This window comes from Lutjanus erythropterus, chromosome 3 (assembly GCF_056507025.1).
Source record: "Lutjanus erythropterus isolate fLutEry1 chromosome 3, fLutEry1.hap2, whole genome shotgun sequence".
In the NCBI taxonomy this organism is placed as follows: Eukaryota; Metazoa; Chordata; class Actinopteri; order Lutjaniformes; family Lutjanidae; genus Lutjanus; species Lutjanus erythropterus.
The window spans coordinates 14,235,961-14,261,811 of record NC_139319.1 but is presented as its reverse complement, the minus strand read 5'-3'; the positions used below and the strand labels follow the sequence as shown (position 1 = coordinate 14,261,811).

At 37.8% G+C, this 25,851-nt stretch overlaps 1 protein-coding gene across 2 annotated transcripts in view; it reads left to right on the top strand.

Moving 5' to 3' along the window:
- Window positions 1-16,695: 16,695 nt before the first annotated feature.
- dclk2a (doublecortin-like kinase 2a) overlaps window positions 16,696-25,851 on the top strand; it is a 60,202-nt gene continuing 51,046 nt past the window's right edge. For both annotated transcript variants that reach the window (XM_084715128.1, XM_084715127.1), the window contains exon 1: window positions 16,696-17,594. In XM_084715128.1, the coding sequence (XP_084571254.1) occupies window positions 17,189-17,594 (406 nt within the window). In that variant the 5' untranslated portion in view covers window positions 16,696-17,188. The remainder of the gene's footprint in view (window positions 17,595-25,851) is intronic.

Here is a 25,851-nt window from a genome sequence, read left to right as displayed (position 1 = left end):
AGTTCTTTGTGTGAAACAAAGAGTGTGAAAATCTAAAAGCAGCTAAGTGTGTTTGTAATCGATTCCTGTTAGTTCAACTTAGTGTCTTCAGCTTGTTGAACATGTTTTCTCAGGCGCAACTGAATTATTATCAAGTTTAATTGACTCGAAAAGTTGATTTGCTTTGAAACATAACAAAATTACTTCAGCTTGTCTTTTCAGTAGTTTATTTTCACAGTGAACCTTTAATATTGTTTCATCCTGCGCCATAGTTCTGCTTTTTAAAACATACTTTTGATTGCAATTACAAAAAAAAAAAAAAAAAAAAAGAAAATATACAAAACTGTCCGTGACAGCAGATCTGTACTGTTTTGGGCTGGATGTGGTGGTGTGACTGCAGAAAGTGACAGTTCTCTCCAGGAGTGAAAAACCAATTTAAGTCAGGATTGTAGCGATATATATACTGCACCTGGCCATACATGATATGCTGAGATTGCTGCAGATCTCTGACTGTATATAAAGAATGCATGAGTATATAGAGAAAGTGCAGAAGATGGAATATTCTGTTTACTGTGTGTTCTACATGTTTAGAAACCTGTCTTCACTGTGACATCGAACATTTGTCTTATCCCCATAAAGCAAAATCACACATTTTCCTGCAAATCTGCGTCTAATCTTCTATAGGCCTACATTTCTTATATAGTGACTCCCACCATCTGTCTCATCCCAGCTCCAGCTATCCTCAGTTATACTTTGATACAATAAGTGCAATGATGTTTGATTCCCCGGAGGATTCTGCTTGAAGTGGCTCCAGGTATACTTCGGCCAAGAGTCTGTTCAACATTTTAGTGAAGTGGGTTCTAGACAGAACAACTATAGGCTCCCAGGAGAGAGAAAGGAAAGACAGAAGGAGGAGGGAGAGAGAGAGAGATTTGAAGTGGTACGAGCTGAGGTTGAGGGCCAAGGCCTGGGAAACAGTGCCATCTATTGATTAGTCTTCCTGCTGCTGTAATGCTGCAGCGATGTGAGCTGGTGGGGTTTAACACACATATTACAGTTGTCAGCAAAGGTCTGACGGAGACAATTCTTTCCTCGCTCGTGGTCTGTATGAATATCTGTACATCCCCCTGTGTGTTTTCCCTGTCAGACACAAGGTTCACTGAACATTCAGGAACTTACTCAGAATATTGTCTTATATATTGTGTTAAACTGCAAGTTTGTTTAGCATAGGTTTATGAGAACTGATGAATATCTCAAGGTATATGTAAACAATCTGGGTCTCTATATTTCTATATTCTATAACTATGTCACAGCATTTTTAGTATTTTTTTTAATTTATTTATTGTTAATCATGTTTTGTATTACTAATCTGAATCTACAAAGTAGCTGTCAAATAAATGTAGAGGAGTTAAAAAGTATAATATTTCAGTTGAACTTTATTCATGAAGAACCTTTCATACACACAAGCAGCTCAAAGTGATTCACACAACAACACAGACAAACATAACTAAATAAATAAATACATTACCGAGTAAATAAACAGATAAATAAAGAAGAAGAAGAACAATTACTACAACAGAAGAATTAAAATTTAAAAATCAATAAATAAAGTCTGTAGAATAAAGTAAAAGAGACAGGGTAAAAAAAAAAAAAATTATAATGATTTAAAATCCAATGCTTAGAAATTAAAAAGGTCAAAGGCCGTAACATTACTCCAAATTACTTTTGAAAAACACAGAGAGAACCTTTTGAAATACCTTTAGAACCTGTAGAAATATAAAGTAGTATAAAATACTCTAAACTAAATTAAATTGTTCTTTATGCTGATGTTCTTTGTTTGTTGGTTTTTCTTTTTTACCATTTGTTCTGCAATATATTACATTTTTGTGTTTTGTATCTGGTTTGAATTTTTTTTTTTTGTAAACTACATACAGTTGCATTCTCGATTTGTCAATTTTCTGGTGAGCTTGTTCTGCTAAAAGCATTTTCCATTTGTCCTGGGTGGACAGCAAAGTTATTTTTTCAACCTTATTTTCAACCAGACAGTCATGATAGAGGTTTCCTCTAAGTCTGTAGCAGAACTTGCTTTTTGAATTTTTCAAAAACTTTGACTGAACACTTTTCACCCCCATACAAGATTTTGGTTTTAAACAACACAGACTTCAAATTCATAAGATGCAATCACCAATTCAGTAGAATTGTAATGTTATTGATATTTGCCCATGTTTACGTGTTTATCTCGGAATTGACATTAATTAATTTTGGGACTTCAGTATGAATATTAAACATTAAAGTATTTTGTTTAAAACTGTTACGTGAAAGAGAGAGGATTATTTTAGCAGGTCAGCTCTTCCCTTTAAAACCTAAGAGGCACAGAAAATGTGTCACAAAAAGCTCAGTCAAACCACACAGTGAATGGACCTCGTAGATTATTAATGTGACGATTCATTCATAAACAACTGCTACTATCCAGTGGATGATGAGGGTTACAGGGAGCCTTTCAGTCCTGCAGCAGCTGAACGTTCAGCAGCAGCAGAGACGCTCATGTGGAAGCATGAACTTACAGACTGGCTCTGACATCACAGTGGTCTGTAGGAGTTTGTGACAAGATTGGATGAGAAAGGACTTATTCACCAGCACCGTGGTTGATATTCACAGTGAAAGACATCCGTCAATGCCCAACTGCTCACAATGCTAATTTCTGACACATCTCTGTGAATTATGTGCCACATCTTTGGTGACATGCAGTGACCGGTGTAACTGTGCATCATAGTTCAAATGGGATAATTGTTATATAGAAGGTGGTAATATCGCAGTTATACTTGCAATAGAGTCATCAACATGTAAACTCTTTTCCACACATATAGTTAAATATATAATTTGTAGTTTATATACCAGGTTTGAGACTCTCTTCACGTCATGTCACTATTCTGTAAAAAAACACGTGATGTCAACTTTTCATGAGCAGCCCTGTTTTTAGCTTTTTGATGGATTTTTCAGATAAGCCAATTGATTTTTAAGATGTTTATTTAGCTTAAGAAGTATGCAAATTTTGTCAGCTTATTAAAGAACACTTAATCCTTCAATTTAGCTGAAAAAAATCCCCAGTGACTTAATGATTTTCACTGGACAGTGATTACATAAACGTTTTGATACCACTTTATTATAATGCATTATTTATTAAATATGCAGTGTGTAAAATTTACAGGGGCAGGATACGGCAGGTATGATTTCATTATTTTATCGTCACCTAAAATTCGGAATTGTTGGTTTTCATTGAGGTAGCCGTCCTCCTTCTATGGAGTCAGCCATGTTTTTACAGAAACCCAGATCAGACAAACCAAACACCGGCTCTGGATACCGGCTCTCTAGTATCGTGACTACCATCCAACATGCTTGGAAGGGGAGAGTGATTCAAGGTGTTTGCAATTTGTAAGCTCACAGCTAGATGCCACTAAATCCTCTGCACTGGTCCTTTAAGGGTTATATGTTTTTACTAGAGGTTAATAAACTATTTTCTAATGCTTTTTGTAAGAGTTATGAGCTATTAAGACAAATAATTTTAGTTTTGCCAAGCTGTGAAAGATCCTTTTTGCTGGTGTTTAACCTTCAGGATGGCACTTGCTTTCTCTTTTTAGCTCTTTAATTCATCACCAAGGTTGGTTGTAAAAGCCCTTTATTAATTGCGTATAACCTTATAACTGCAGTCTTGATGGTGTGTTGTAAAGTGAGAAACTTGTGAGTGTTTCTTAACGGTGTTTAAGTAGAAATGTTATGTGCCAAACCTGAGCTGATGTGTTTTTCATAAAAGCATGAAACTTGGTCCACTTCTGCAGCTGGGGTGGCCATTTCATGAACTTTTTGCCGTAATCCGAGCATTTATTTTGCATCATATCTCCTGTGCCAAACATGAGAACAAAGAAAAGCTGTTGCGTACCCTTATTGTTTTTGATGGTAAAGTATTACAATGATGCCTCATACAAACCGGCGATGCACAATACTGGATTTTTGACAATATCTGAAATGCTGATATTTTCTAACTCATTTTGGCCGCTTGCCAACGCCAGTACCAATATATGTACAATTTTTTCCCATCTAATTGCGGAGAACATCATGTCTCTCATGTAGTGGCACAATCATATTATTATGTCTGCTCTGTGGTGATGGCCCACTGGCAGATGCAGACATAAAATACAATGCTTTTCAAATTGTACACATTCACTAGACAAAATAAGAAAACTAATGAAGCTCAAGTTCAATCAGGAAGACCATCTTTATGCCGCACTCATTCACAGCTCTCTCTCTTACTCTCTTTCCTGCTTATTCTCATTCAGCTGATTATGAGTGTTCACTTGTCAGTTAACCAGACAGATGTAGCCGCTGTCTCCATCATGTCGTTGCCGACCACCATTTGAGGATTCCTACATTAATCACAGCTTCACTTCCTGCTTGTACATGATGATGACGTCACGAAGACTTTCCACATTTCTCATCATCAATTAAATATATTTCATACACTCAGATTTAAGTCTCTCCTGATTGAACTGCTGACGTTTTTTTTTGTTAAGCTGGTGCCTGTTTCTCTTTGTTCACATGTGCGTAATTAAAGCATCATCTTTACGGCCTGTTACAGTGGCATTTTGGGTCGACGCCGATATTTAATTTTTAAAGCCTTTATCAGCCGATACAGGTGATGTGCCTATATTATTGTGTGACTGTGGATTTTGCAATGGCTTAATTTCTGAAAATGTTCAGAGCCCCAAACTTTACAAGTGTACCAAGTTTCATGCTTTTATGAAAAACTGATTATCATCTTCACATATCACCTAGATTAAGAATAAACAACAGGAAAGGGGATTTTTCACAACCTGGCAACCCAAACCTTGTGCTCATTGATGGCTTCTCACTTACATGCAAAGCATTAGTAAATGATTTGCTAACAATTAATAAACTCATTAGTAGCTACTCTTTAGAAATGAGTGCCTTGATAGAAAGTGGAACTAACATTTTCATCTCATCACCATTTTTTGCATTTGGACCAAATATCAAATACTGTCACTCCCCATCGCCACAATAGAGCGCAATAGTGCCGTACAATAAGCCGATACCTTCTGATAGCACCAGATCAATGCCACTGTGAACACTACTTATTCCTTTGACGGGTTGGTACATGCTGCCTCTCATAGAGATAAAGCCACAGGGCCGGAGGAGCAGGATGTCTTGGATGAGATCAGGCCCGAGCGATGCCTCGCTCTGACATGTGTCAGCCTCCATTAGTTTTGACTGTTCAATGCGATGACCTCTCCAAATGTAATCTACCAGCTCTGACAGATTAACAGTGCTATTAATGTCTAGATGTTTTTTGGCCCCTGCTGAGGACTCACAGAGTATGTTACTGATCAATGATGTGTCTTTCTGCCGTCAGATCTGCTCAGCGTGAGAGAGGTGTGTGTCACGTCAGGTCAAGGCCATAAGGTGTAGTGACACATAAGAGCAGCGTGGTGCTGTGAAGGTGGGCGGTTTGATAGAATTTTGTGTGGGTGAATATACACAGAAATGTGCAATATATGCCTTGATGCAATATTACAGTTACTGCAAACAGACTGGCTTAAATAAATTAATCTTTTTTGAGATTCTTCTTTTTTGAGCAGTCGATCAGCTCTCTCTTCTCTGCAGTCTCCTCATCGCTCCATGCAGACTCAACTGTTCTCCATCCTGGTCTTTTCCCTGATGAGATTTTTTTTTTCCTCCCCAGTTATTCCCCACTTTCTTCTGGAGTCTGAAAACTCATCTCTTCAAGAAATACCTCATGTCATCCTCGCCTCACTGAATCATATCCCCTTTCTCCACACTCTACCTTCTTCCTCCTGTTCAATATAATTTGTTCTTTTACTCCCTCTTTGCTGTTTTTCTTTCTGTTCACATTGTTTCTCTCCCTTATGTTTGTTATTCTTAGGTCAGCTGCCATAAGGTAAGTATGGCTCTGAATCAAGCACACCACTCCTCTACTTCACTATATCCACTTTGTTAGTGGTAATGAAGGGGACGTAGGATTTGGTGCTCATTAAACTGATGTATCTCTTCAAAGTTAATCTGAGGAAATTGGCTGAAAAAACACATGTTGAGAACATGTTTCCTTATCTGAAATATTCAAAAAATATATTAATATATTTCAGTGGTATAGGTATTTAAACTGAAAAATAAGTCATCCAATTCCAAGTGAGTGTTGCTGCTGCAGTAAAAAAAGTAGGTGTAAGAGCCCCATCTAGTGGTCAGACATGCAAAGCAGTGTTAAAAAATATTACTATGATTATACAATATTTTAACATGATCCTATACCTTGACTTTTGTACCTTCAGTTCTGTGCAATATTTTATATTAATGTGTTTGTAATTTATTATATGTATGATGTATTATGTTGACAGACAGATAGATCCAAACTGTCAACTGCTTTCAGTTTAGTTTATTTTTACATTCATTCCTTTAACAATCTATGAGTACATCAGACATGACAAAGTTAAAACTTTTTCCTTTTTTTTTCACATAATGACAATTAAATATTGATATTTCTGAATCCCCTCCCCATCCACACCTCTCAATGTCTTGGTTCATTTACTTACCAAATAACTTACCTCGTAACACCTTAAAGGACTGTAAAATAATGCTGCGCAGTGTTATTTTTATTAATTTAAATTATACTGTTATAGCAATAGTAACAATGCTGTGTTAAAAACACACAACACTGTTAATTTCGCCCCAATCATCTATTTATATAGTTTTATTCCTAACATTTAAAATGATAAATAAATCAACCATGTGTGTGTGTGTGTGTGTGTGTGTGTGTGTGTGTGTGTGTGTGTGTGTGTGTGTGTGTGTGCGTGCGTGCGTGCGTGTGTGTGTGTGTGTGTGTGTGTGTGTGTGTGTAAAAATATGAAAATAACAGTTAACATATTCATTTCAAAAATTTCAATAAGCAACATAAATTAAAATTTCATGACCAAAAGGAAAAGGAACAGTAACTAGAGGCAACATGCTTGTCATGTCCTACTCCTATTATATACTAATCAATTAATAGGCTTCTAAGTTAATCAGTCATATAAATTACTTGTTTAAGCAAAATCAACCTCAAAATGCACAAAAAGAACAACAACCAGCTATGATTGCAATTGCTGAAAGAAAGAAAACAAATGAACCTGGAAAATATTTGTTTTGTGCAGTTTTATTTTTTATTTTAAATATATATATATATATAAAAAACATGTAATCTCTCACCATTCCCTGCCCTCACTTCAGCTGTCCTATTAATAAAATCGTAGAAAAAGTGCAAAAGAAAGAAAGAAATTAAATCTAACTCTTCATAAGAATGTTTTCATTAATGCATAATCACCTGAAAATAAGAATCGTTGTGTTTTTGTTACCTTAGAATGAGCCTTTCACAGATGTCACCATATTTTGCAGGTGCTGTAGGTTCTTCTGCACACTTGGAAAGGGAGGGTGACATGAGATGCTTGTAATCTGCAAGCTCACTGCTAGATGGTAGTAAATCCTACACACTATTCCTTTAAGCAGGTTTTTAGATTAAAATCTGTGTCAGCTGGGTCACTGAAGGACTTTTTCGTTTATACCCTGAATGCCTCACCAACATAAACTTTTTGTAATTTCCTCCCCAGCCGCCGGATTCTTCACCACACTTACACTACTACCATCCATACAAAAAGTAATCTGATTCCAATATATATGAGTCTCTAACACCATGAAATCTGAAAAAAGTTGAATGGGGGATTACTAACTCGTAATCAGCCTCCTTCCTCTTCACTTCGCCCTCTGCTCTCTTGCAGCATCATGCTAGCTGACCTGGCAGCGGTACCGACTGCTCTACCTTTAACAGAATGTGAGAGAACTGGGTCATTGTGGGAAAACACGGCCCCTCAGAGTCACTGCTGCCAAATGGTGTAAAACCTGAAGTGACCTGCTATAATTCAATTTGCCTTGGTAGAGGAAGGAGTACTGCTAGGTTCATTTCAGAAGGTTTCTAACCACGCTGTGACTGGCCCACATCGTCCTGCACCTATAACACCTTTGTCTTTGATCATGCCCCAGCTTATGAATCCCTGCTGGGTGCATGTTCTGTATTTGCTGTGTGTGATGGAAAAATGTTTCCTGGACAGTCATTTCTTTTCTGGAGAACACTTTCCGTTCATATGGCAAAAGGCTTACTTGGTGAAATTACAAAGTCAGCATGTGACTCTTATTTTTATTATCCTCATAAAAGTTGCTATGGGTCATGGGGCTTCTTTATGGCTGTTGCACTTTTCTTTTTTCTTCTTTTTTTTTTTCTTCTTTTTTTACAAAGAAATACATTCAAATTATGCCTCATGTTTCACTCTTTGTAAACCCGTTCTTAAAGAACCACTCACCAGTGACACTTTTATGCTTTTGATGCATAACAGTTTCAGTCATTTACATGTAAATACTGTACATATTTTTTTTATTACTTTTCCACCTTAACCTCTGATGAATTCTGTTTATTATTTCATGACATTATGGTCCTACATAGAGGTGGCATCTGTGTACAAAGGTGTCAAAACTTTCCGTTTTATGACAAACAAGACAAAAATTAAATCTAGGTAGAACTGGACCTTTAATTATATATTATATATATGTTATTTAGCTTTGATGATTTTTTTTGTTGTTGTTGTTGCAATATTTGTTTTAATACTTTCTATACCACCCATCTCTATAATGCATTATAATGATTTGTAAAACATACTGTGTTATACTGTGTTTACAGTAATTTTTAATTAAAGTTATAAGCACTCATAACTATTCAGACTGCTTTATAATAATAATCATAACACATTATAGGTCATTTTATAGTAACTTAGAAGGTCAAGTATCATAATACATCACAATTTCTGGTCATTCACTGACATTTTTTGGCAAGTATCAGAGTGTCGTATGATCCTCATAGTTGTAAAACATAATAAGCATTTTATAATGCATTACTATCTGGGTTAAAATGCATTATAAGGTGAATATAAGTTAATCTGAGTCGTCACTGGATGCTTAAGTAACCTAATGAAATTCCTGAGGTATAGACAGATATAATATATTACAAGCAGGTTATAAGTCACTTTAAATGGTCAGTTAAATCTTTGCTAGAACAGCAGATGTTATAATGCATTATAAAATGGTTATTATGACTTTGAGAATTATAATACACTATTATCCATATGGGAAGAAATGTCAATGAGTGACTGGTGGTTAAGCATTATGATACTTAACATTTTAAGTAATTTCATAATGACTTATAATGTGTTATAATTGCTGTTATGAATAGTAATAAGTGTTTGTATATACAATATAACACATAGAAGTATGTCTATAATGCATTATAATACTGGCACAGACATGGGCATCATAGAAAGTGTTATCATATTGTTGTATATTTGCACAGATATAAAACAAGAGCCAAAACTCTAATCAACACTCCTGGTGTGTTAAATGCTGCTAATTGGCTTTTGTCCTGTGGCTTTCTCTGCACCCCTCTGAGACCTTATTATAGTGAAGGGGTTTCCATGCCCCTGTGATCCTGGGAGCTGTGTTGTCACAGGCAACAGCTTCCTGTACAGTCCCCCAAGGCCAATTGGTCCCAGGTGAGGGGCCAGACTACAAGAACTGTGTCTTTGGAAATAAGCAACCTTGCCAGGACTTGGCATACCAGGGCCCCCTCCCGGTACCAGGCCCTGACAGGCAAGGGTACTGCTCAGGGACTCTGTTGTTGTGCTTAGGGACTTCAGCACTCATGTGGGTGACACAGAAACTTAGGAATAGGATTTTAAAAAAGGACATACAGTCACATCTTAAAGCCAGTACAAGGACTTTTCATGTGTTGATTTTGGTTGCCCCTGTGGTCAACAGTGGTCATGTTTCCAACACCAAAATCACAATACATAACATCAAACATAAAATTATCTGTAAACATGTTTACTTCTGCTGGTAAAGCTTGGCATTTTAATATGAGAGTCAGTGGGTATTGACTCACTTGTTTTGGCACTTCTGCATCGGCTTCGCTTTTCAGCTCCAGAGGTTGCTGTTTGATTACACCTAACAGCTACTGTTAGCAAAATGCTTGCTAAATAGCTAGCTAGTGTACACCAGTCATTACCAAGCTAGCATTTTGCTGACATTAGCTAACTTAAGATTTGGCCATACATATGTATCGCTACTCCCCAGTTCTTTGTGTAATTGTACCTACCAGAATGTCAAAAACAACAATCAGCTTTGTAGTTGTATATCAGATCTACAGACGTAAATCTTGAACACTTGCACAAAGAGTGGAGCATAATTGTCAACTGATCACCACCTCATGTTGAGTGTGACCACATGGTGGGAATAAGTTGCTGAGGAAATCCATATGTGCAGTGAATATGAACTGGGAACATCTGCTTCGCTGTAATGGTTGTGTGGAAGTGGAATCCCAGTTGATCGTGTGCAAAGCCTCCACTGCAGAGGTGGTTGCACTGAGTTGTGGCCAGAAAGTCCTTGGGGCTCTTGGGTCATTGATATGAGTCATCCAGTCTTGCATAACTGGACAAAAAGGTGTGTCGTTGGCACTGGCTCCAAGGTTGTTCTTTGTCACCAATTCTGTTTGTGATTTTAATGTGCAGAGTCTCAAGGTGCAGCAAAGTCACCCGCTGGGTGACCTCAGGATGTCATGTTTGCTTTGTGCCGGTGATGTAGTTTTGCTGGCAGTTTGTAGCAAAGTGTGAAGCAGCTGAGAATAGAGTTAGCACCTTTCAAATAATCTGAGGCCATGACACTCTGCCACGGTCTTTGGTTTGGGCGTTAGTTCCTGTCCCAAGTGATAAAGTTCAAGTATTTCAGGGTCTTGTTTACAGGTGAGTGTAAGACGGAGTGTGAGACTGACATTGCGGTGGCATTGGCAGTGATGTGATTATTGTACTGGACGGTTAGTGAAGAGAAAGCAGCTGAGGGGAGTTTAATCCCTTTCAGTAAATTTGGATTTTGGTAAAAGTTAAAGGTAAAATTAGTAGTGTTTTTTTTTTAGCCGTTTGTAAACACCCCAGAAAGATACCATAATGTTAAATACTGACGTTTTGTGTTGGTAAAGCATCCCAAGCACAGCAGAATAATGAGACAAATTTGGAAATACGGGCAGAGGGAAGGGTCACTGTAGATACAGACCCCACCACACACACTTTGAAAGGTATCATGTTTATATGCGTCTATACCTTGCTTTTAAAGAAAATGTTGCATATTATACCTTTAAGTAAAATACTGGGAATGTGCCCTGTTTTCCCTTCATAAACATTTATATCTTAAACTTCTTCCCCAGGGTTTTTTCATAATTTTACATTTATATTATTTATATTTTGTATCATATTTGTAGGTATGGTGTACTTCACTTACCACTGAAAGGGAAGAACACTGTCTTTTTTAACTTAATGTATATATTTAATAATTTAATAAGCTACCATATTATTTATCATCATTAAAAACTTATATATGGAATTTCACACTTGTTCACAAGAAAACATTACCTTGCATATCCCATTTATGAAAATGGAAACTGAAAGAATTTTTTAGCTTTGATCAGTTTAAGCTTCTGTTGAATGATGTTTTATATGTGGAATATTTCTGTTTTTCTTAATTTTTCTGTTTTGTCACTTTCACTGTTTTTATTTATGCATATTTTATTTTGTAAGTCATTTGTCTTTTGATTGTGTTCTACTTATGTTTTGTATAATAATGTTGATTTTACACTTTTTACAACTTTTATTGTTTAGCTAATTTTGATTATTTATTTGCAGCATACCACTGTGAATAAGACTTTTGTTCTTAATTGATTTCCTCCTGATTAGATAATGGTTATCTATTGATATTCATTATTTTGAATATTAATGGATAGTTTTAGTCAGTATGTCAGTATTGCTCTGTCACCAAAATGCACCTAAAGTAACCAGGGTCAGGCCTTTCATTGCCTCTGAATCTCTGCATTATTATATCATTCCTCATGAATAGGGGTGTCGTTGTAAATACAGAGGTGGTTAAACTCTTTATCCACATTGTTTACGCTTACTGACTGAAACCTTTGATCTGAAAATAGATGAGTAACCTCTCACATCCAGAACATAACCTTTTGAATCTTCATCCTTTTAATTGCAAATTTTCACACAGTGTCCACATCAACACTAGAGGGCGGTGGAGTATTTTTTTCTCTCTCTTTAATCTTCACTAGATCAGACAAAATGTACTTTGACCTTGACCTTATGAAAACAAAACTGACGTTTATGGATTTATAAGCTAATTAATGTACTTATACATATTAATCAGTTAAATGTCAAAAACTTTATGTTGAGGCTTCGTATTTACCATAACTCTCTTTTGTCTGCTTTTATCTTTAAAACATCTACACACAAGCTGTGGTTTAAAATGTTCATTAAAGCTATGACTGTGCACTGACCTCTCTTCAACTGCTGCTTTTCTTCTCTCTTGACCTTTGACCCCAGAGCCATGTCCTCATGGTTTTTGACACATTAATCTGAAACAGTGCAGGGGTTGTGGCACCTGGTGCCTGCCATGAGAATAACATATGCATGCTAGAGCTAGAGCACACTGTGGACTTGTTTTGTTGTGTATATTAAATTTTGGATTTCATGTGGATATATAAATGCAGAGATCACAGTTATATATTCAAAATTTAGGACATAACGAATAATTAATATTTCATTTACCTGAGCCAGAACACTGTCCTTTCAGTTCCCAAAATGAGCTTATACGTCTGAAACCAGATGAGCTTTACAAATGATCACATGCTTTGTATTGTTTCCTTAAGACTGGATTGTTTTGCTAAGTGATTTTTCATACAAATGCCTGAGGAGCATTATTCCCCAAATCCCTCATAAAATGCATTATATTAGTAGCTTACCAAAAGTACCGGAAGAAACAGTCAGAGGAGGCTTAAGCCTTATCACAAACCTGATTGTTATTTTTATTTTAGAGAGCAGGATTCTAGTCATTGAGGGATTTTCTGCTTTGTCATTCTGTACAGGATTTCCCTCTGCAGGGGAAAGAGTGCTCCTATTTGCTTTCTGCTAGGCGACTTCCTCCTTCAAAGGCTGCACAAACAATACATCTAACACAGCTGGCTTTCCATTTGAGGAATTCCTTAGATGTTTCTGCAAACACATTGATTATATTTATATAGATTTGAATGAAATGAGTGGATTAAAAAAAAAAGAATAGATTAATAAAACCTTGGCCAGCAGACAGATGAGGTCATTTACATTATTTAGTTTCTATTCATTCAAAACCTAATTTCCTTCCTCAAATACACAATGTGTGATAACAATGGTCACCCCACCACCAAAATACAAGAATTCAGCCTGCTATCTCTCCTGCACTGACTGACATATCCTTTAATGTTCAGAAACTAATTTCTCTTATTTTCTGAAATTTTAGTTATTTTACTTAATGCTAGATTTATCATGACTTTTCTTGTTTTGTTGATACTTTGTGATTTTAAGTTGTAGACCTAATTGATTTTTTATTATTGTTAGTTTGTGTGGACCCCAGAAATATAGCAAACACTTTGTGGAATTACAACTTAAAACTTAACTTTTGTTCTTTTGTGTTTATTAATCTTATATATATTTTTTTTTTGATAAATTGGGGAAGTAAGGTCCCCAAAAATGTCCCTAAAACACAAATATTGTAAGAAATTTTAAAAAAGTTTTTAAAAAAGATTTTATTTATGACTCTGTTACTTTTACTCAATATGAAATAATGGTCTTTTAAACTTACTATACAGTATATACTAATGTGAAGACTACATATTAATATACTATTTACTGTACGACACTAATTTATTCAGTTCTGTTAACTTATTGCAATGAGACAGGTGAATGCAAATCCTGAGCTGCATTTACTGAATATTTGCGTTGGCTTAATCAATTATTTTAATTCAACTGTACTCAAAGACTCCATGTAACACTAACTAAATATTTAAGCTCTGATAACCTCCAACTTTGGAGTTTATGAACTCAAGAAAACTGTGGCAAATGATAGCTTTGATTTTTTTTTGGTACTGATAACTTATTTGGGTTTACAGTGAAGAATTAACTAACAAGCAAACAGTAAAAAGTTATAACTCTGTTCTCCGATGTTGTTAAGTGTTTGTTTATCAGTTCTGTTTGTAAAAACAGGGTGAAGTGGCTTGTATTTCAAATCACAAATAAATTTAGACATAAAGTTACTGATTGGCCCTTAAAAACAAGCTTGTACCCAATTATTGCTCATGAAGTGTGACAAGGATAGATTTATTAGTTTCTGTTGCACTGGCTTCAGGAATTAGGCTACTCTAGTTGAAAAGTGGGTTAACTCATCCCCAGTCTGCCCATACTACTGTTTGCCCTGCTTTCTGACAGGCTGCAGTGACAGTGTGGCTCAGGTCTGTGCTGCGCTGCGCCAGGTGGTGACGCAAGAAGGTAAGAGCCTGGCAGGGACTGGTGGTGAGAAAACCACCAGGCGGTGACTAAAACTGGCATTGCCCTCTATAATCCAGGCTCGCTGTTTGACAGTCATAGACAGTCCATCTTAGTGTTTGCTGCACTCTGCAACACAGACATACTGTATTCATGTCCTAAGAGACTCACATAACAGTATATCTATGTATGTATCTTTCTATGTGCATGTGTGAGTCTCTATTTTTTCCTGTAGCCTACATAGAATAATAAGACTACGTAACTGGATTATGTAATTAGGATACGAAAAAGGTAACCGTATTTCAGTACAGTTCCAAAAGAATACAATATAATCAGATTACAGTTACAATTTTAAAATACAAGAACGATTTACTACCACATGTTAATACATCTGGTCGAAGTGAAACCAGCTAACCTGACGGTTGCCAAATTATTATCCCTTGAAAAACTACTTTCACTAGGTGGAGATTTTACCATTATTTTGTCTCAACATCTAATTTAAAGAAATATTTACAGGTAAGACCAACCACTAACATTAGCTACACAGACCAGCCATTAACTAAAGCTACACAGGCCAAACGCTAACTTCAGCTACACAGACCAATCACTAACATTACCTGCGCAGAACAACCGCTAATGTTAGCTACACAGACCAACATTAGAGCTAATCCAAAAGTAACAGAAAGTCACATTACTTTAATATTGTACCTGGATTAGGTTACTGACCAGGTAATTAGTAGTTGTATTGGAATACATTTTTAAAGTAACCCTTCTAAACCTGGTAGCTTATATGTATAGGTCAATAAATCATTTGGTGTAACCCATCAAACTTTGGTTGCAATTCTTCAGCTGTCATATCGGCTGACTGTTCAAAAAACAAATTTTAGTGCGGGCTATAAACTGTTTTCTTCGTTAGCTTGTGGATCTTTGAAACAGAAACATATAAAAGGATAAATAAACTATTTTTAATAATTCAATAAATAATTTCTCAGTTTTGTCACAATACTTGTAATTTGTAGATTATCAAAAAAAAAAAAAAAAAAACAGTGGAAAGACTTACCTAGACAGTTTTGGTGAGTTTAATTTTGTTTGTCGAGTTTGAATGAAGTGTGTTTTTAGATGAATTTACAAGGCAATGAAGCCAGTCTTAGTTATGTGACAAAGAGAAACTTGAATTCAGAATGTATATTTCCTTTCTTGGCATTTTGTGGATTTGTATTTTTATCTATTCGACTTAAAAAGCTAATAGAGTTTGTGAAATGTAGAGAACTTGCAGCTAGCATACATCTCTTAGCTGACATTGTTAGCTACATCCACCACAGCAGCGTGTCCAAACAAAATTGTCAAACATCTTTAATCTAGAGGATTATCAGTGAGTACTTTTTAATTATTACAGCTTTTTTGTTTGTTATTGTTGGTTTGTTCATCAAGTTTTTTTTCTGTTCCGTTTACTGCTAACCAAGCTAGCCATTACAACTAGCAAGATGTCTGAGGCTAGCAAGATGTCTGAGGCTAGTGTGCTGCTAACAAAATAAGAAAACAGTTAATTAATTAATTTTTTATAACACATTGGTTTAACTATAATTTATGCTAAGTAGTTTATCTTTTTTTTTTTTTACTTGTATTAAAAGTGTCTAATAGATGTTTTTACTGTTTTCACAGCTTCACAGTGACTTTCAGGAACATTATCAAAAACCAACTTCTTGATTTCAGCTTTAAGGGATGGGTGTTAAGAGAGAAAATTGCATATTGAACTATAGCTCCTGGACAAACTATACTGCTATCAGTATAAACAGCTGACAGGACAAAATATTCAAACGTGTGGGTTCACTTTACAAAATTTAATATGCGGCTAAATGCAATAACTCAGGAAACAATTTAACTTATTTCTGAAAAAAAAAAGTGGCAGGCTATTAAAAATAATGAATAACAAATGTAGTGAATAAGAGTATTTATTATTGGTATCAGTATTGGTTTCAATAAAATCCTATCGAATCCCATATCCAAGAAAAAACTTTCTGCGGTATTTTTACAGTTTGAACACATTTTAGGTCAGTGAGGCTGGGGTAAGCCTGTAAACTTCATTGTTTCCAGGCACGTCCTGAATTTATTATCAGAACAATAGAGAGCATTAGGACCCTGAGGCGGGGAGGCTCTCCTCCTCTCTCATTATCCATTGATTTGACAGCTTGAGCCTCCGACCGACCGACCGACCAGTCACAGAGAGGATGTGAAGCGGAGGAGGCGGCGGCCTGCGGTGTTTGGTGCGGTGCGCCGAAGTTTTGTAAAAAATTTCTTCTCCTGTTTTGAGAGCCGGCGGCAGGTCCACTGCGATGTCTGTCAAACACAGCTGCTCACTATTCGACACGTTTTCAACCGGCTAATCCCGAGGTGGCGTTTGGATTAACGCCGCTGCTCCTGCCTGCTGTGTGGTTTTTGTAGGTAGACAAATCAGTGCGTCGGATCCGTCACTTTCTGCGGACTTGAAGATTATTTCTCGTTTTGCTTCTTATTTTGGGAGCTGCGTTTTGACGTTTGGACTTAACGAGCAGCCGGTGCAGCAAGAAGTCTCACTGTGGACTGGGGGGGTGGAGGCTGGATACGCACACGTGTTATCGGACGCTTCACGCCTCTCTCTGGATAAAAGTTGTTTCCTCTCTGTGGGATTTCGCCTTAAACAGAAAGAGAAAGAGGCAGTCAACATGTCGCTAAGCAGAAGTATTGAGTTTGAACACTTTGAGGAACGAGAGAAGCCGCACCGGACACCGAGGACCAACTCTGTCTCCGGGTCCCACTCAGGCTCCAAAGGGAACGGTCTGGTCCCCAGCCCGGCGCACAGCGCGCACTGTAGTTTCTACCGCACACGCACCCTCCAGTCCCTCACGTCCGAGAAAAAGGCCCGAAAAGTGCGATTTTACCGCAATGGAGACAAATATTTTAAAGGTCTGGTGTACGCGGTCTCCAACGACCGGTTCAGGTCTCTGGATGCTCTGCTCATGGAGCTCACACGGTCCCTGTCAGACAATGTCAACCTTCCTCAAGGAGTCCGGACCTTATATGCGCTGGATGGAGGCAGGAAGATCACCAGCCTGGATGAATTAGTGGAGGGTAAGCTGGGTGATGGAGGATGTAAAAACCATCTCATGTTCCCAAATATCATAAAAGACTTGATTATATTGATGATAGTTAATGTGCATTGATTCAGACGTGTTATTGATTTTTATAAAAGCTATTTTGCCTCGAGCATTGGCTAAATGGTCCATGTAAATATGTAAAACTATAGCCCCAGGCAAATTATGCCAGAGGTTTAAAAGGTCACTTAGAACATATTCACATTTTAAGAGAGGGCACCTAATGGTCAACTATCTAGGGGAGATCGGGGGCAACTGTAACATGTTTCAATTTTTCCTATATTTCCTATGCAATCTGCTTGAAATAAACTAGACATCTTTTGGCACAAGAAACATATTTATGTGCTCTAGTCAATAACACATTGTTATATTTTCATTAATAATGCCTCCTCAGTGGGGGCAATTGACCCGTCCTTAGTCCTGCCCCATTTAGAACCGCAATCGGCTTTTTCCTTTCATGTTTCCTGTACTTAGAGATGCTGTATGTGCAAGGCTTGTCTATGTTGGAAGAGAACACCAAATTCTGAAAATTGTTCGAGGATGTTGACTTGTAAAGGACACAATCACATTTTAAGTTGTCTAAGGTTAAAAAAAAATACTAGTTAATTAGATTAGCTAGCTAGTTACATCTGACAGCAAATGTTTGTAAATCGATATAAGGGTTGTAGAGGTCCCTCAGCAACGTCTGTTAACCATCCTCAAGTTTTCTTTTCAACATATACGAGCATCACACATATCATATTCCACTGGGTATCAAGTTTGCTCAACTGTTATTGGAGCACTGAGCCAAAAGGGGCGAGACTTAGGATGGTCAGTTGTGACAGGGTTTAGTTGCAATTGTAACACAAAAACAGGTCATGTTAACCCACTGTATCTCAAATAAAAGCACCCCTCAAAGTAATCACATTACTACAGTTCCTATGATTCAAATCCTTTTATATGTCAGGCATTGTATAAATTTTTTTAGTTTAGTTTAGTTTTTGTATAAGACTGGGTGACTATCTGAGTGAGAAATAGATTTTAATCATTTGAAGTGATTTAAAAGTAATTTTACATTTAAATTTAATGAAATGATCATTTTCAGACAGAAGAGTATGTCAACACAGACAAACAAGGTGCACACATTGGGGCATTTGAGTTGGGGTCACTTGTAACACTGCTACAAATTTGCATCCATGATAAATATCATGTATGCTAGCTAGCAACACCTATAAGCATAGTTTGTTCATGTTAATTTTCAACCAGTAACTTAGAGATGCAATTATAAGTTTAGACAGCAGAAGAAAAATACCGCACATCCAAAAGTAACTTCAAAATTTGTTTAACCTTTCTGCTGAGGTAAAATGATCCTGCTGCTTTTCCACAGGGAGAGAGAGAATTCTACTGAGCATGTGCAGAATAAATCTCAGTCCCTCATTCCTCCATTTGGAGGAATTTAGTGCATTACTGTTGCCCCTTGTTACAATTGTCCCCAGTCTCCCCTACAGTATGTTGTCAATCAGGGAACTTCTCTCTTCCAGACAAGAGGTTACTTTGACATCAGTTCTCTATATGCAGATATCTAATCTACTTAAATCTTTCAGTTTATCTCTGGAGAACATAATGGATGCAGTGCACAGCTTCCCTTGTATCATTCACATCATTTGCATCATTGACATAACTGCTCTGACATGTTTGACCCAGTGCCATGCAAGCAGACAAGCAGACCTCTCCTCGGTGCAGCTTTAGTACCATACAGGCTTCCGCTAATGTGCATCAGGGTCCATTGATCTCAGCTGGGCTCACTCTTTCACTCCCTCTCCTCTTTAGTATGTGTTTGAGAGCTGCGTTTGTGTGGGCTTGAAGGTGCCTTGTGTACCTCTTAAGCGCAATCCTGCGTGGGAATGAACGTGTGACGAATGTGTTTGCTGTTGTGGGGTTCATTTGTGGTCCACTGGCAATGGAAGTCTTTTAAAATGATCTCACCCTTGGGGCTTGAAAGATGGAAGTATCCCTCCCCCATCCAGTATTTGTTCATTGGCTGCAGTATAGTGGTGGGTTTAAATAAATAATGGGCTTGAATAAATGTGATAAAAGTTTGGAAGCTACTAGCAAATATCTCCATGCACTCACAGCTATAGTCATTTTACAGGAGTGCCTGAACAAGTTTTTAAGTGTTAAAACATTGTGCCAAATGCAGTCACTCGCTGCGGACATTAATGTGCCACAGTCTTCTCCTCCCCTTTCACTTTCCTGCAGTGTTATTCACCCTGAAGCGACAGTGACCTCTCAGTAATAAGTTAATCTTCATGTTCAGCCCTGCTGTGTGTCTGTCTGCGCTGTGACCTGCCTGCAATCCTCTTTTAACATTCGAGTTGAACTGCTCTGCCACACACACTCAGGATCCACTGACCTCTCACTGCAGTCAATAGTCTCATAAACTGGTCCATTTTCATCTCACATCCTCCTAAAACTTTAGACTCTCTGTGCTACACTCATTTCCTATGCCCCATCCCCTGAGTGACAGGGGAAGATTTAGGCCAGCGCCTGATCTGAATTCTGTAGCTTGTAGCACTAGTTTGGCAGTTTGAGTAAAAGTTGTTTTGGTGTCTTGGATTCGGTACAGAAAACTCTGTTGCTGCATCCCTGCACAGGACACTGGTGCTAAATGAGGATCATGGGCAAAGTCATCAGTAGTGTCCAGAGTCCTACTGATGCTTCAATCGCTCATTTAGTTACCATTTTTTGTTTGTTTTGTTTTTAAAGGATCAGTTCACCCAAATCTCCCCAAAATCACAACCGCTCGTTCCATCTAGTAATCCAGATTATTTATTCTTGCAGATGGTCTGGTAATTATATTGATTGAAGTTATTGTAATTACCAGTTTTTTTTTTACTACAGTCCTCATTATAGCAAACTTTCCCAGGAAAGTGGGAACTTGAAATGTTCTGAAGGCTTCAATATGTCCGACGTGGCACATGGTAATTAGCCTGGCATCACCAGACATATACGAATACCAGTGTACAGTGATCGTATCAAACCTGCCCCATGTTAGATGTGTGGATAGTCGGACCAGATCCAGGATGCTTAGGTCTGACCGGAAGGGGAAATATATGTACCTGCCATAGCAAATAAAACTTGAGCTTGCATCTTAGCGACATGATACTGTAAAGGTGCCTTAAAAACCAAATTAACATGTATGTTTGACATCAGCCAGTACATCCTTGCAGGTGGTTAAAACCAAATTAACTGGATATAGTCTTATATCTTCAATGCCTAATCACTTTTAACCCTCACACTACCAACTCTGCGATCACACAACTGTCTTGAGATGTCCCATGACTTGAGCTCATGAAAGTCATAAACATCCATCCCATATGACATGAACATGACTCCCTGAAGAACACTAGTAGGGTTATTTGCCAAAGGGTTGAATGAAACTTTCTTTTATAGTGCATAACAATTGAAAAATTAACTTTCAAATAATCAGCAATCTTTTTCAGAGGCTGTTTCTCTCTTCCTTTGGATAATTCACTGACCTCACTGTGGACAGTTTTTTATGCATTTTTGACCTTAATTAAAAAAAAAAAATACTTCTTTAAAAAAAGGTTCATGTATTATCCTTAGTAACCATTGTCTCTGGAAGGTCTTGTTCATACTAAGTTTTCATTGTGAGAATTTTATTTTTTTTAATACTGTGACCACCTCAATTGAAATTCCATTCAATCCAATTCTTTTGCGTTAGTGGCAGAAGTCTCAGGAACAGATATCTTAGCACATCAGCAAAAAAATAATCCAACTATCTGCATGGTTCGATAACAGGAGGGGTAAGTGGGGAAACTGTTTTTGTGATTTGGGTAAACTTAGATGAGATGTACTAGTACTACAGGGGGGCTGAGCAGTAGTGTCTTATCCCTGTGTACTCACCCATCTAATGGACAGAGAGAGGGAACATTACTGCACAGCTCAGCAGTCTGCCTACATTGATTGAAGCCTGCTGGGGCTCTTTTGTGTGGAAACCCAATAAGCACCATTCACATATGTGCCCCTTATGGCTGGATGGGATTACTGAGCCAACCAGTCAACTTGTGGGGTTTTTCCATAGTGGGGGTGGTAGATGCACCATGATTGGCTGCCAACTGTTGTCCCACTGCATAGCACAGCAAGGTAAAGTTGTTTACCTTGATGACATACTTGTAACCATGTAGGTTCGCAAAGCCAGGAGCAACACTTGTAAGACGGTGTGGAGACGGTGTAGTCCACCATCATTGCTGTTTTGCTTGAAGATAGTATTAGTGTTGCTGGGAAAATGAAGCCGCAACCAGTGACGCAATGACGTGGCTCGTAGTTGGCTCTCTTGCCCATGGGAAAACAAACTTCTTAGGAGGTTCACAATCGCAAGTTGAACCAACTCTAAACTGGCACTCGCACTAGGTTCACGTCCCTGTAATATTTAAAAAAGATCTGTTGACCAAATAGTGCAGAATATATCCATCTGGTTGATAAGTCCTGTTTTTATTGAAGAATAGCCCCACTAATAATATTCTGCTAACTCAGCGACAAACACATTGCACTTCCTGTAATTTCTTAACAATAGAAGCATCCTCCTGGTTTGCCAGTGCAGAGCTTTAAATGTGAGGTTCAGTTTGCATCAGCAGTAACTTAACACAGCTCCAATACAACAGAAAACCTCAGTAAATAAGGCCAATATCTGAAAGTACAAAGAGGAATACAAGAGTGAAACTAAACTCCGAACCACAGAGATTCAGCTAGAAGTGATTAAAGTACAGAGAGACTTTTAAAAACTTTGTTGAACTGCTGTGCTTGTGGAAAACTACACAGAGATGATGCAGATTGAATTGAGCAGGATATAGGAAGGGCTTTGTAATTTACTGTGTGGATATGTAGGGGTACATATCATGCTGACGCAGGAGTTCTAGTCGAGACAATAGTGAGTGTGCAAGTCAAGGGCCTTATTAGCACCAACTGGTGATATTAAACCTTTTAAGGCTGACAGTGGATCAATATATGAAGACAAAACATTAGAAATGTGTAATTCACGGTGTACTCAGCATTAATATGGTATGAGTACAGGTAAACTGAAAAGGAGTCCTGATCCATGAATGTTAAAAATATGAACTTGTTCCAAAGTAAACTTCTTAGTGATTTATCTGGAGAAACAGAAACACAACTTTTTCTAATATAATGCAGCCATCAGAGAGCCACTCCAGTGATTTAGAGTAGTGTAGCACTTTTCAACCTGATGACATCTAAGACTGTAAAAAGCTTCCTCTAGAGCCACAGAAGATATTACACATGAAGTGGCGTTACCCTGGTATTGTTCTCAGTGCTGCCATTAATGGTCAGAACCTATATTGCTTAAGTCTTTGCTCTTATATCGCTTTTGTTGTAATATAGCCTCCAGGGCTAGCTGACCATTGAACTCTTTAGGCTGAATTAAATACCAACTTTTTTATTGTTGCCTGGAGAATTTATTGTTAATCATTTTGAGTTCGGTTCACCCTTTGTGAAGCCCTGCTTCATTAGTTACTGTTGCTACGTCTGTCAAGTTTTCCATTCTTGCACTGAGCATATGCAATTTACAGCGATAATGGTAGCAAATTTAAAATCAAAATTGGCAGTCATTTTTTGAAAGGCTTTGATTCAGCAGAGAACAGGCCTTTCATCTCTAATGTGGATTTTGTTGGACAAAATGGTGACTCTTGCTGGGAGATTATGTAAGTGTAGCTAGCTAATGTAAGCTAATGCCAATCTTTAAACGCCTTGAGGCAGCTGAGAAGCAGTCTCCAGCTGACTTTTTATGTTTCCATCTAACACATTTGAAAAGACCCTTGTAAAAGGGTCTGAAGTATGTAAAGTTACTTAACAGCTGCATACATGATGTAGCTAATGTTAATGCTAGAAGACTGAGGCAAAAGCTACAAGCCAGTAATCATTGTTTGGATGGTGATGTACAGCACAGCATATGTATACAGGCAATAAAATGGCATTAATGTCAGAAAAAGAAGCCCCTGGGAATAAGCCATTAGTTTGGCAAATGCAGTGGTCTCATACACGTGGATGGCTTCATGGCTGGAGGTAACGTTACTGCAGGTAGTAAACTAGTTAGCTGGACGTGCTAATGTTTACAGCATATGTTAGAGCAAATAAAGACAAAGTTTAATCCATTCCTCACATATATGCTCTTGTGTTTTATGTCTTGGAAAAACTATTTAAAAAAAAACTCATGAGACAGTGAGTATCAATCTTCTTAGAGCCCCATGCACACCGCTTTCACTTAGAGAAATGCAAAGCCTGACAGGCCTGCGGTGCCTAGTTGTGCTTGCTAATCTGTGGTTGGACAGATGCTGTTCAGAGGAGGGTCAATTGTCTTTAATTAATAAATTCACATTTTTTAAAGCCACTCAGTCATGAATATTTTTAAATGTCTAATTTGTTGTGGCTTATGGGGATATGGCTCCAGGCTAATACTGAGCTGCATCGTGAATGCTTGATGGTTAGATTAGGTTGTGTCTTAGCAACGCAGTACTAGACCTGTACATTTTGTAGAATTAAAAGGAGTTTCTTGGATAGAAGAATAAACAGGACATTCAAAAATTTGAGATTTTTGCTACAAATTCTGCGTAGCACCAGATTAAGACCATTAAATATTTCACCTATAGGCTGTGGTATGTCTGAACCAGTCTGTGCTTGTCATACTGGTTCAATTTCCTTTATTACAGTGTTGAATGTTATTGCCAACAATATAGCACATGTACACGCTGAGAATATCGTTGGATCATGGAATCACTTGTTTTAGTGATGATAGGTTTTATATTGCTCTAATAATAACACTGTTTTATGGGTTCTGGATTGGTGACAGCTGTGTGACCACTGCAGCAAAATCTGCCGGACTGGCTAGACAGCTCTGCTAAGGTTGACCTCATCTGTCGTCCACATGAGGACAGCAGCCAGTGGCGGCGGGTGGCTGGGGCTTCCCTCACATCGCTGGCGGATGTTGCACCTGAGATCGCTGCACCTCAGGGAATAAACATGTCACCAGCCACCATCTGAGGGCATTACAGTATTCTGCCATTGTGGCCCCCTCCAGATGAATGACAGCCCCAGTTATATTTTGTTTTCAGCCACAGCTCAGTTCCCCCAGCTGTGGCCTAGCCTTTTAATTAGCCTTTGGTTAATTGCAAGCTTAATAAAACCAGGTATCGTGGGACACACCGTCTCATATGGCCTTCTTACGCTGCAGCTCGATCCGTTTGTCTTGACACACATCAGATAACAAAAATTTAATAGATTCGATTCTCAGTCAGTAAATTAACTATTTACCAAACAATACCGGAAGGTCTTTTTTATCTTTTAGCCCAAAAAATATCTTCACACAAAGACAGTGGATAGTCAAGACTGACAGGTTCCAAGTCAAATTCCAAGTCCTAAAATTTGAGTTTTAAGTCCTGAACAAGTTATAATGTAACAGCCTCATTTATTTAAAAAGTTAAATAGCTGGTCTATAGCTAGTCTGTAATTTTCAACCTGCACATTTTGCATACTGCAGTTTGTTTTTGTAGACTCCCTGCTATTTTCTGCATGCAAACAAAATTATCTTTCATTGACACTATCATTTTTTCCGACCTGCATGCAGTAATTAGCCATAATGTCATCTCTTCATGGCTCTGATTTTTGTCAAGTCTAAAGTCATCAAATTTGCTCACCTCTGGAATTTACAGTGTGTAGAGTATATAATGTGTTTCCTGAAGTGTCCATTAAGCGTGAGTTGATCCTCGGAGACGCTCATGTGTTTGTGGACGCTGAAATACTTTTGTGATGACTGTAGTATGAAAAGAAAGTACGTGTGACTTTCTCTCTCTTTTACTCAGCATTGAGTTTCTCCTCCGACACTCGGCCTTCACAACAATCACCAGACATTCCTGCTGTGGTTTTCATTTACCGGCCAAGCCCCTGTACTTGTCACATGACTTTGTTCTTAAGGGGAAACATTTGCGTGTTAACTGGTCGAATGGAATGCTGGCAGATAAAACAAAATGCTTTGCATTGGAGGAAGGCCAAAGCAGCAGCTCAACAGCTGAAAGGGAGAGAGGACAGTGCTACACTGGCCTGGCCTCTCAATGTGCCTTTTTGTCTCGACTGAGGAATGTTAACTCTTTGTTGTTTTGTCTAGTGTCAACACAAGATTTTATGGTACACATTCTACATGTGCCAAGTGGATTCTGGTGTATTGT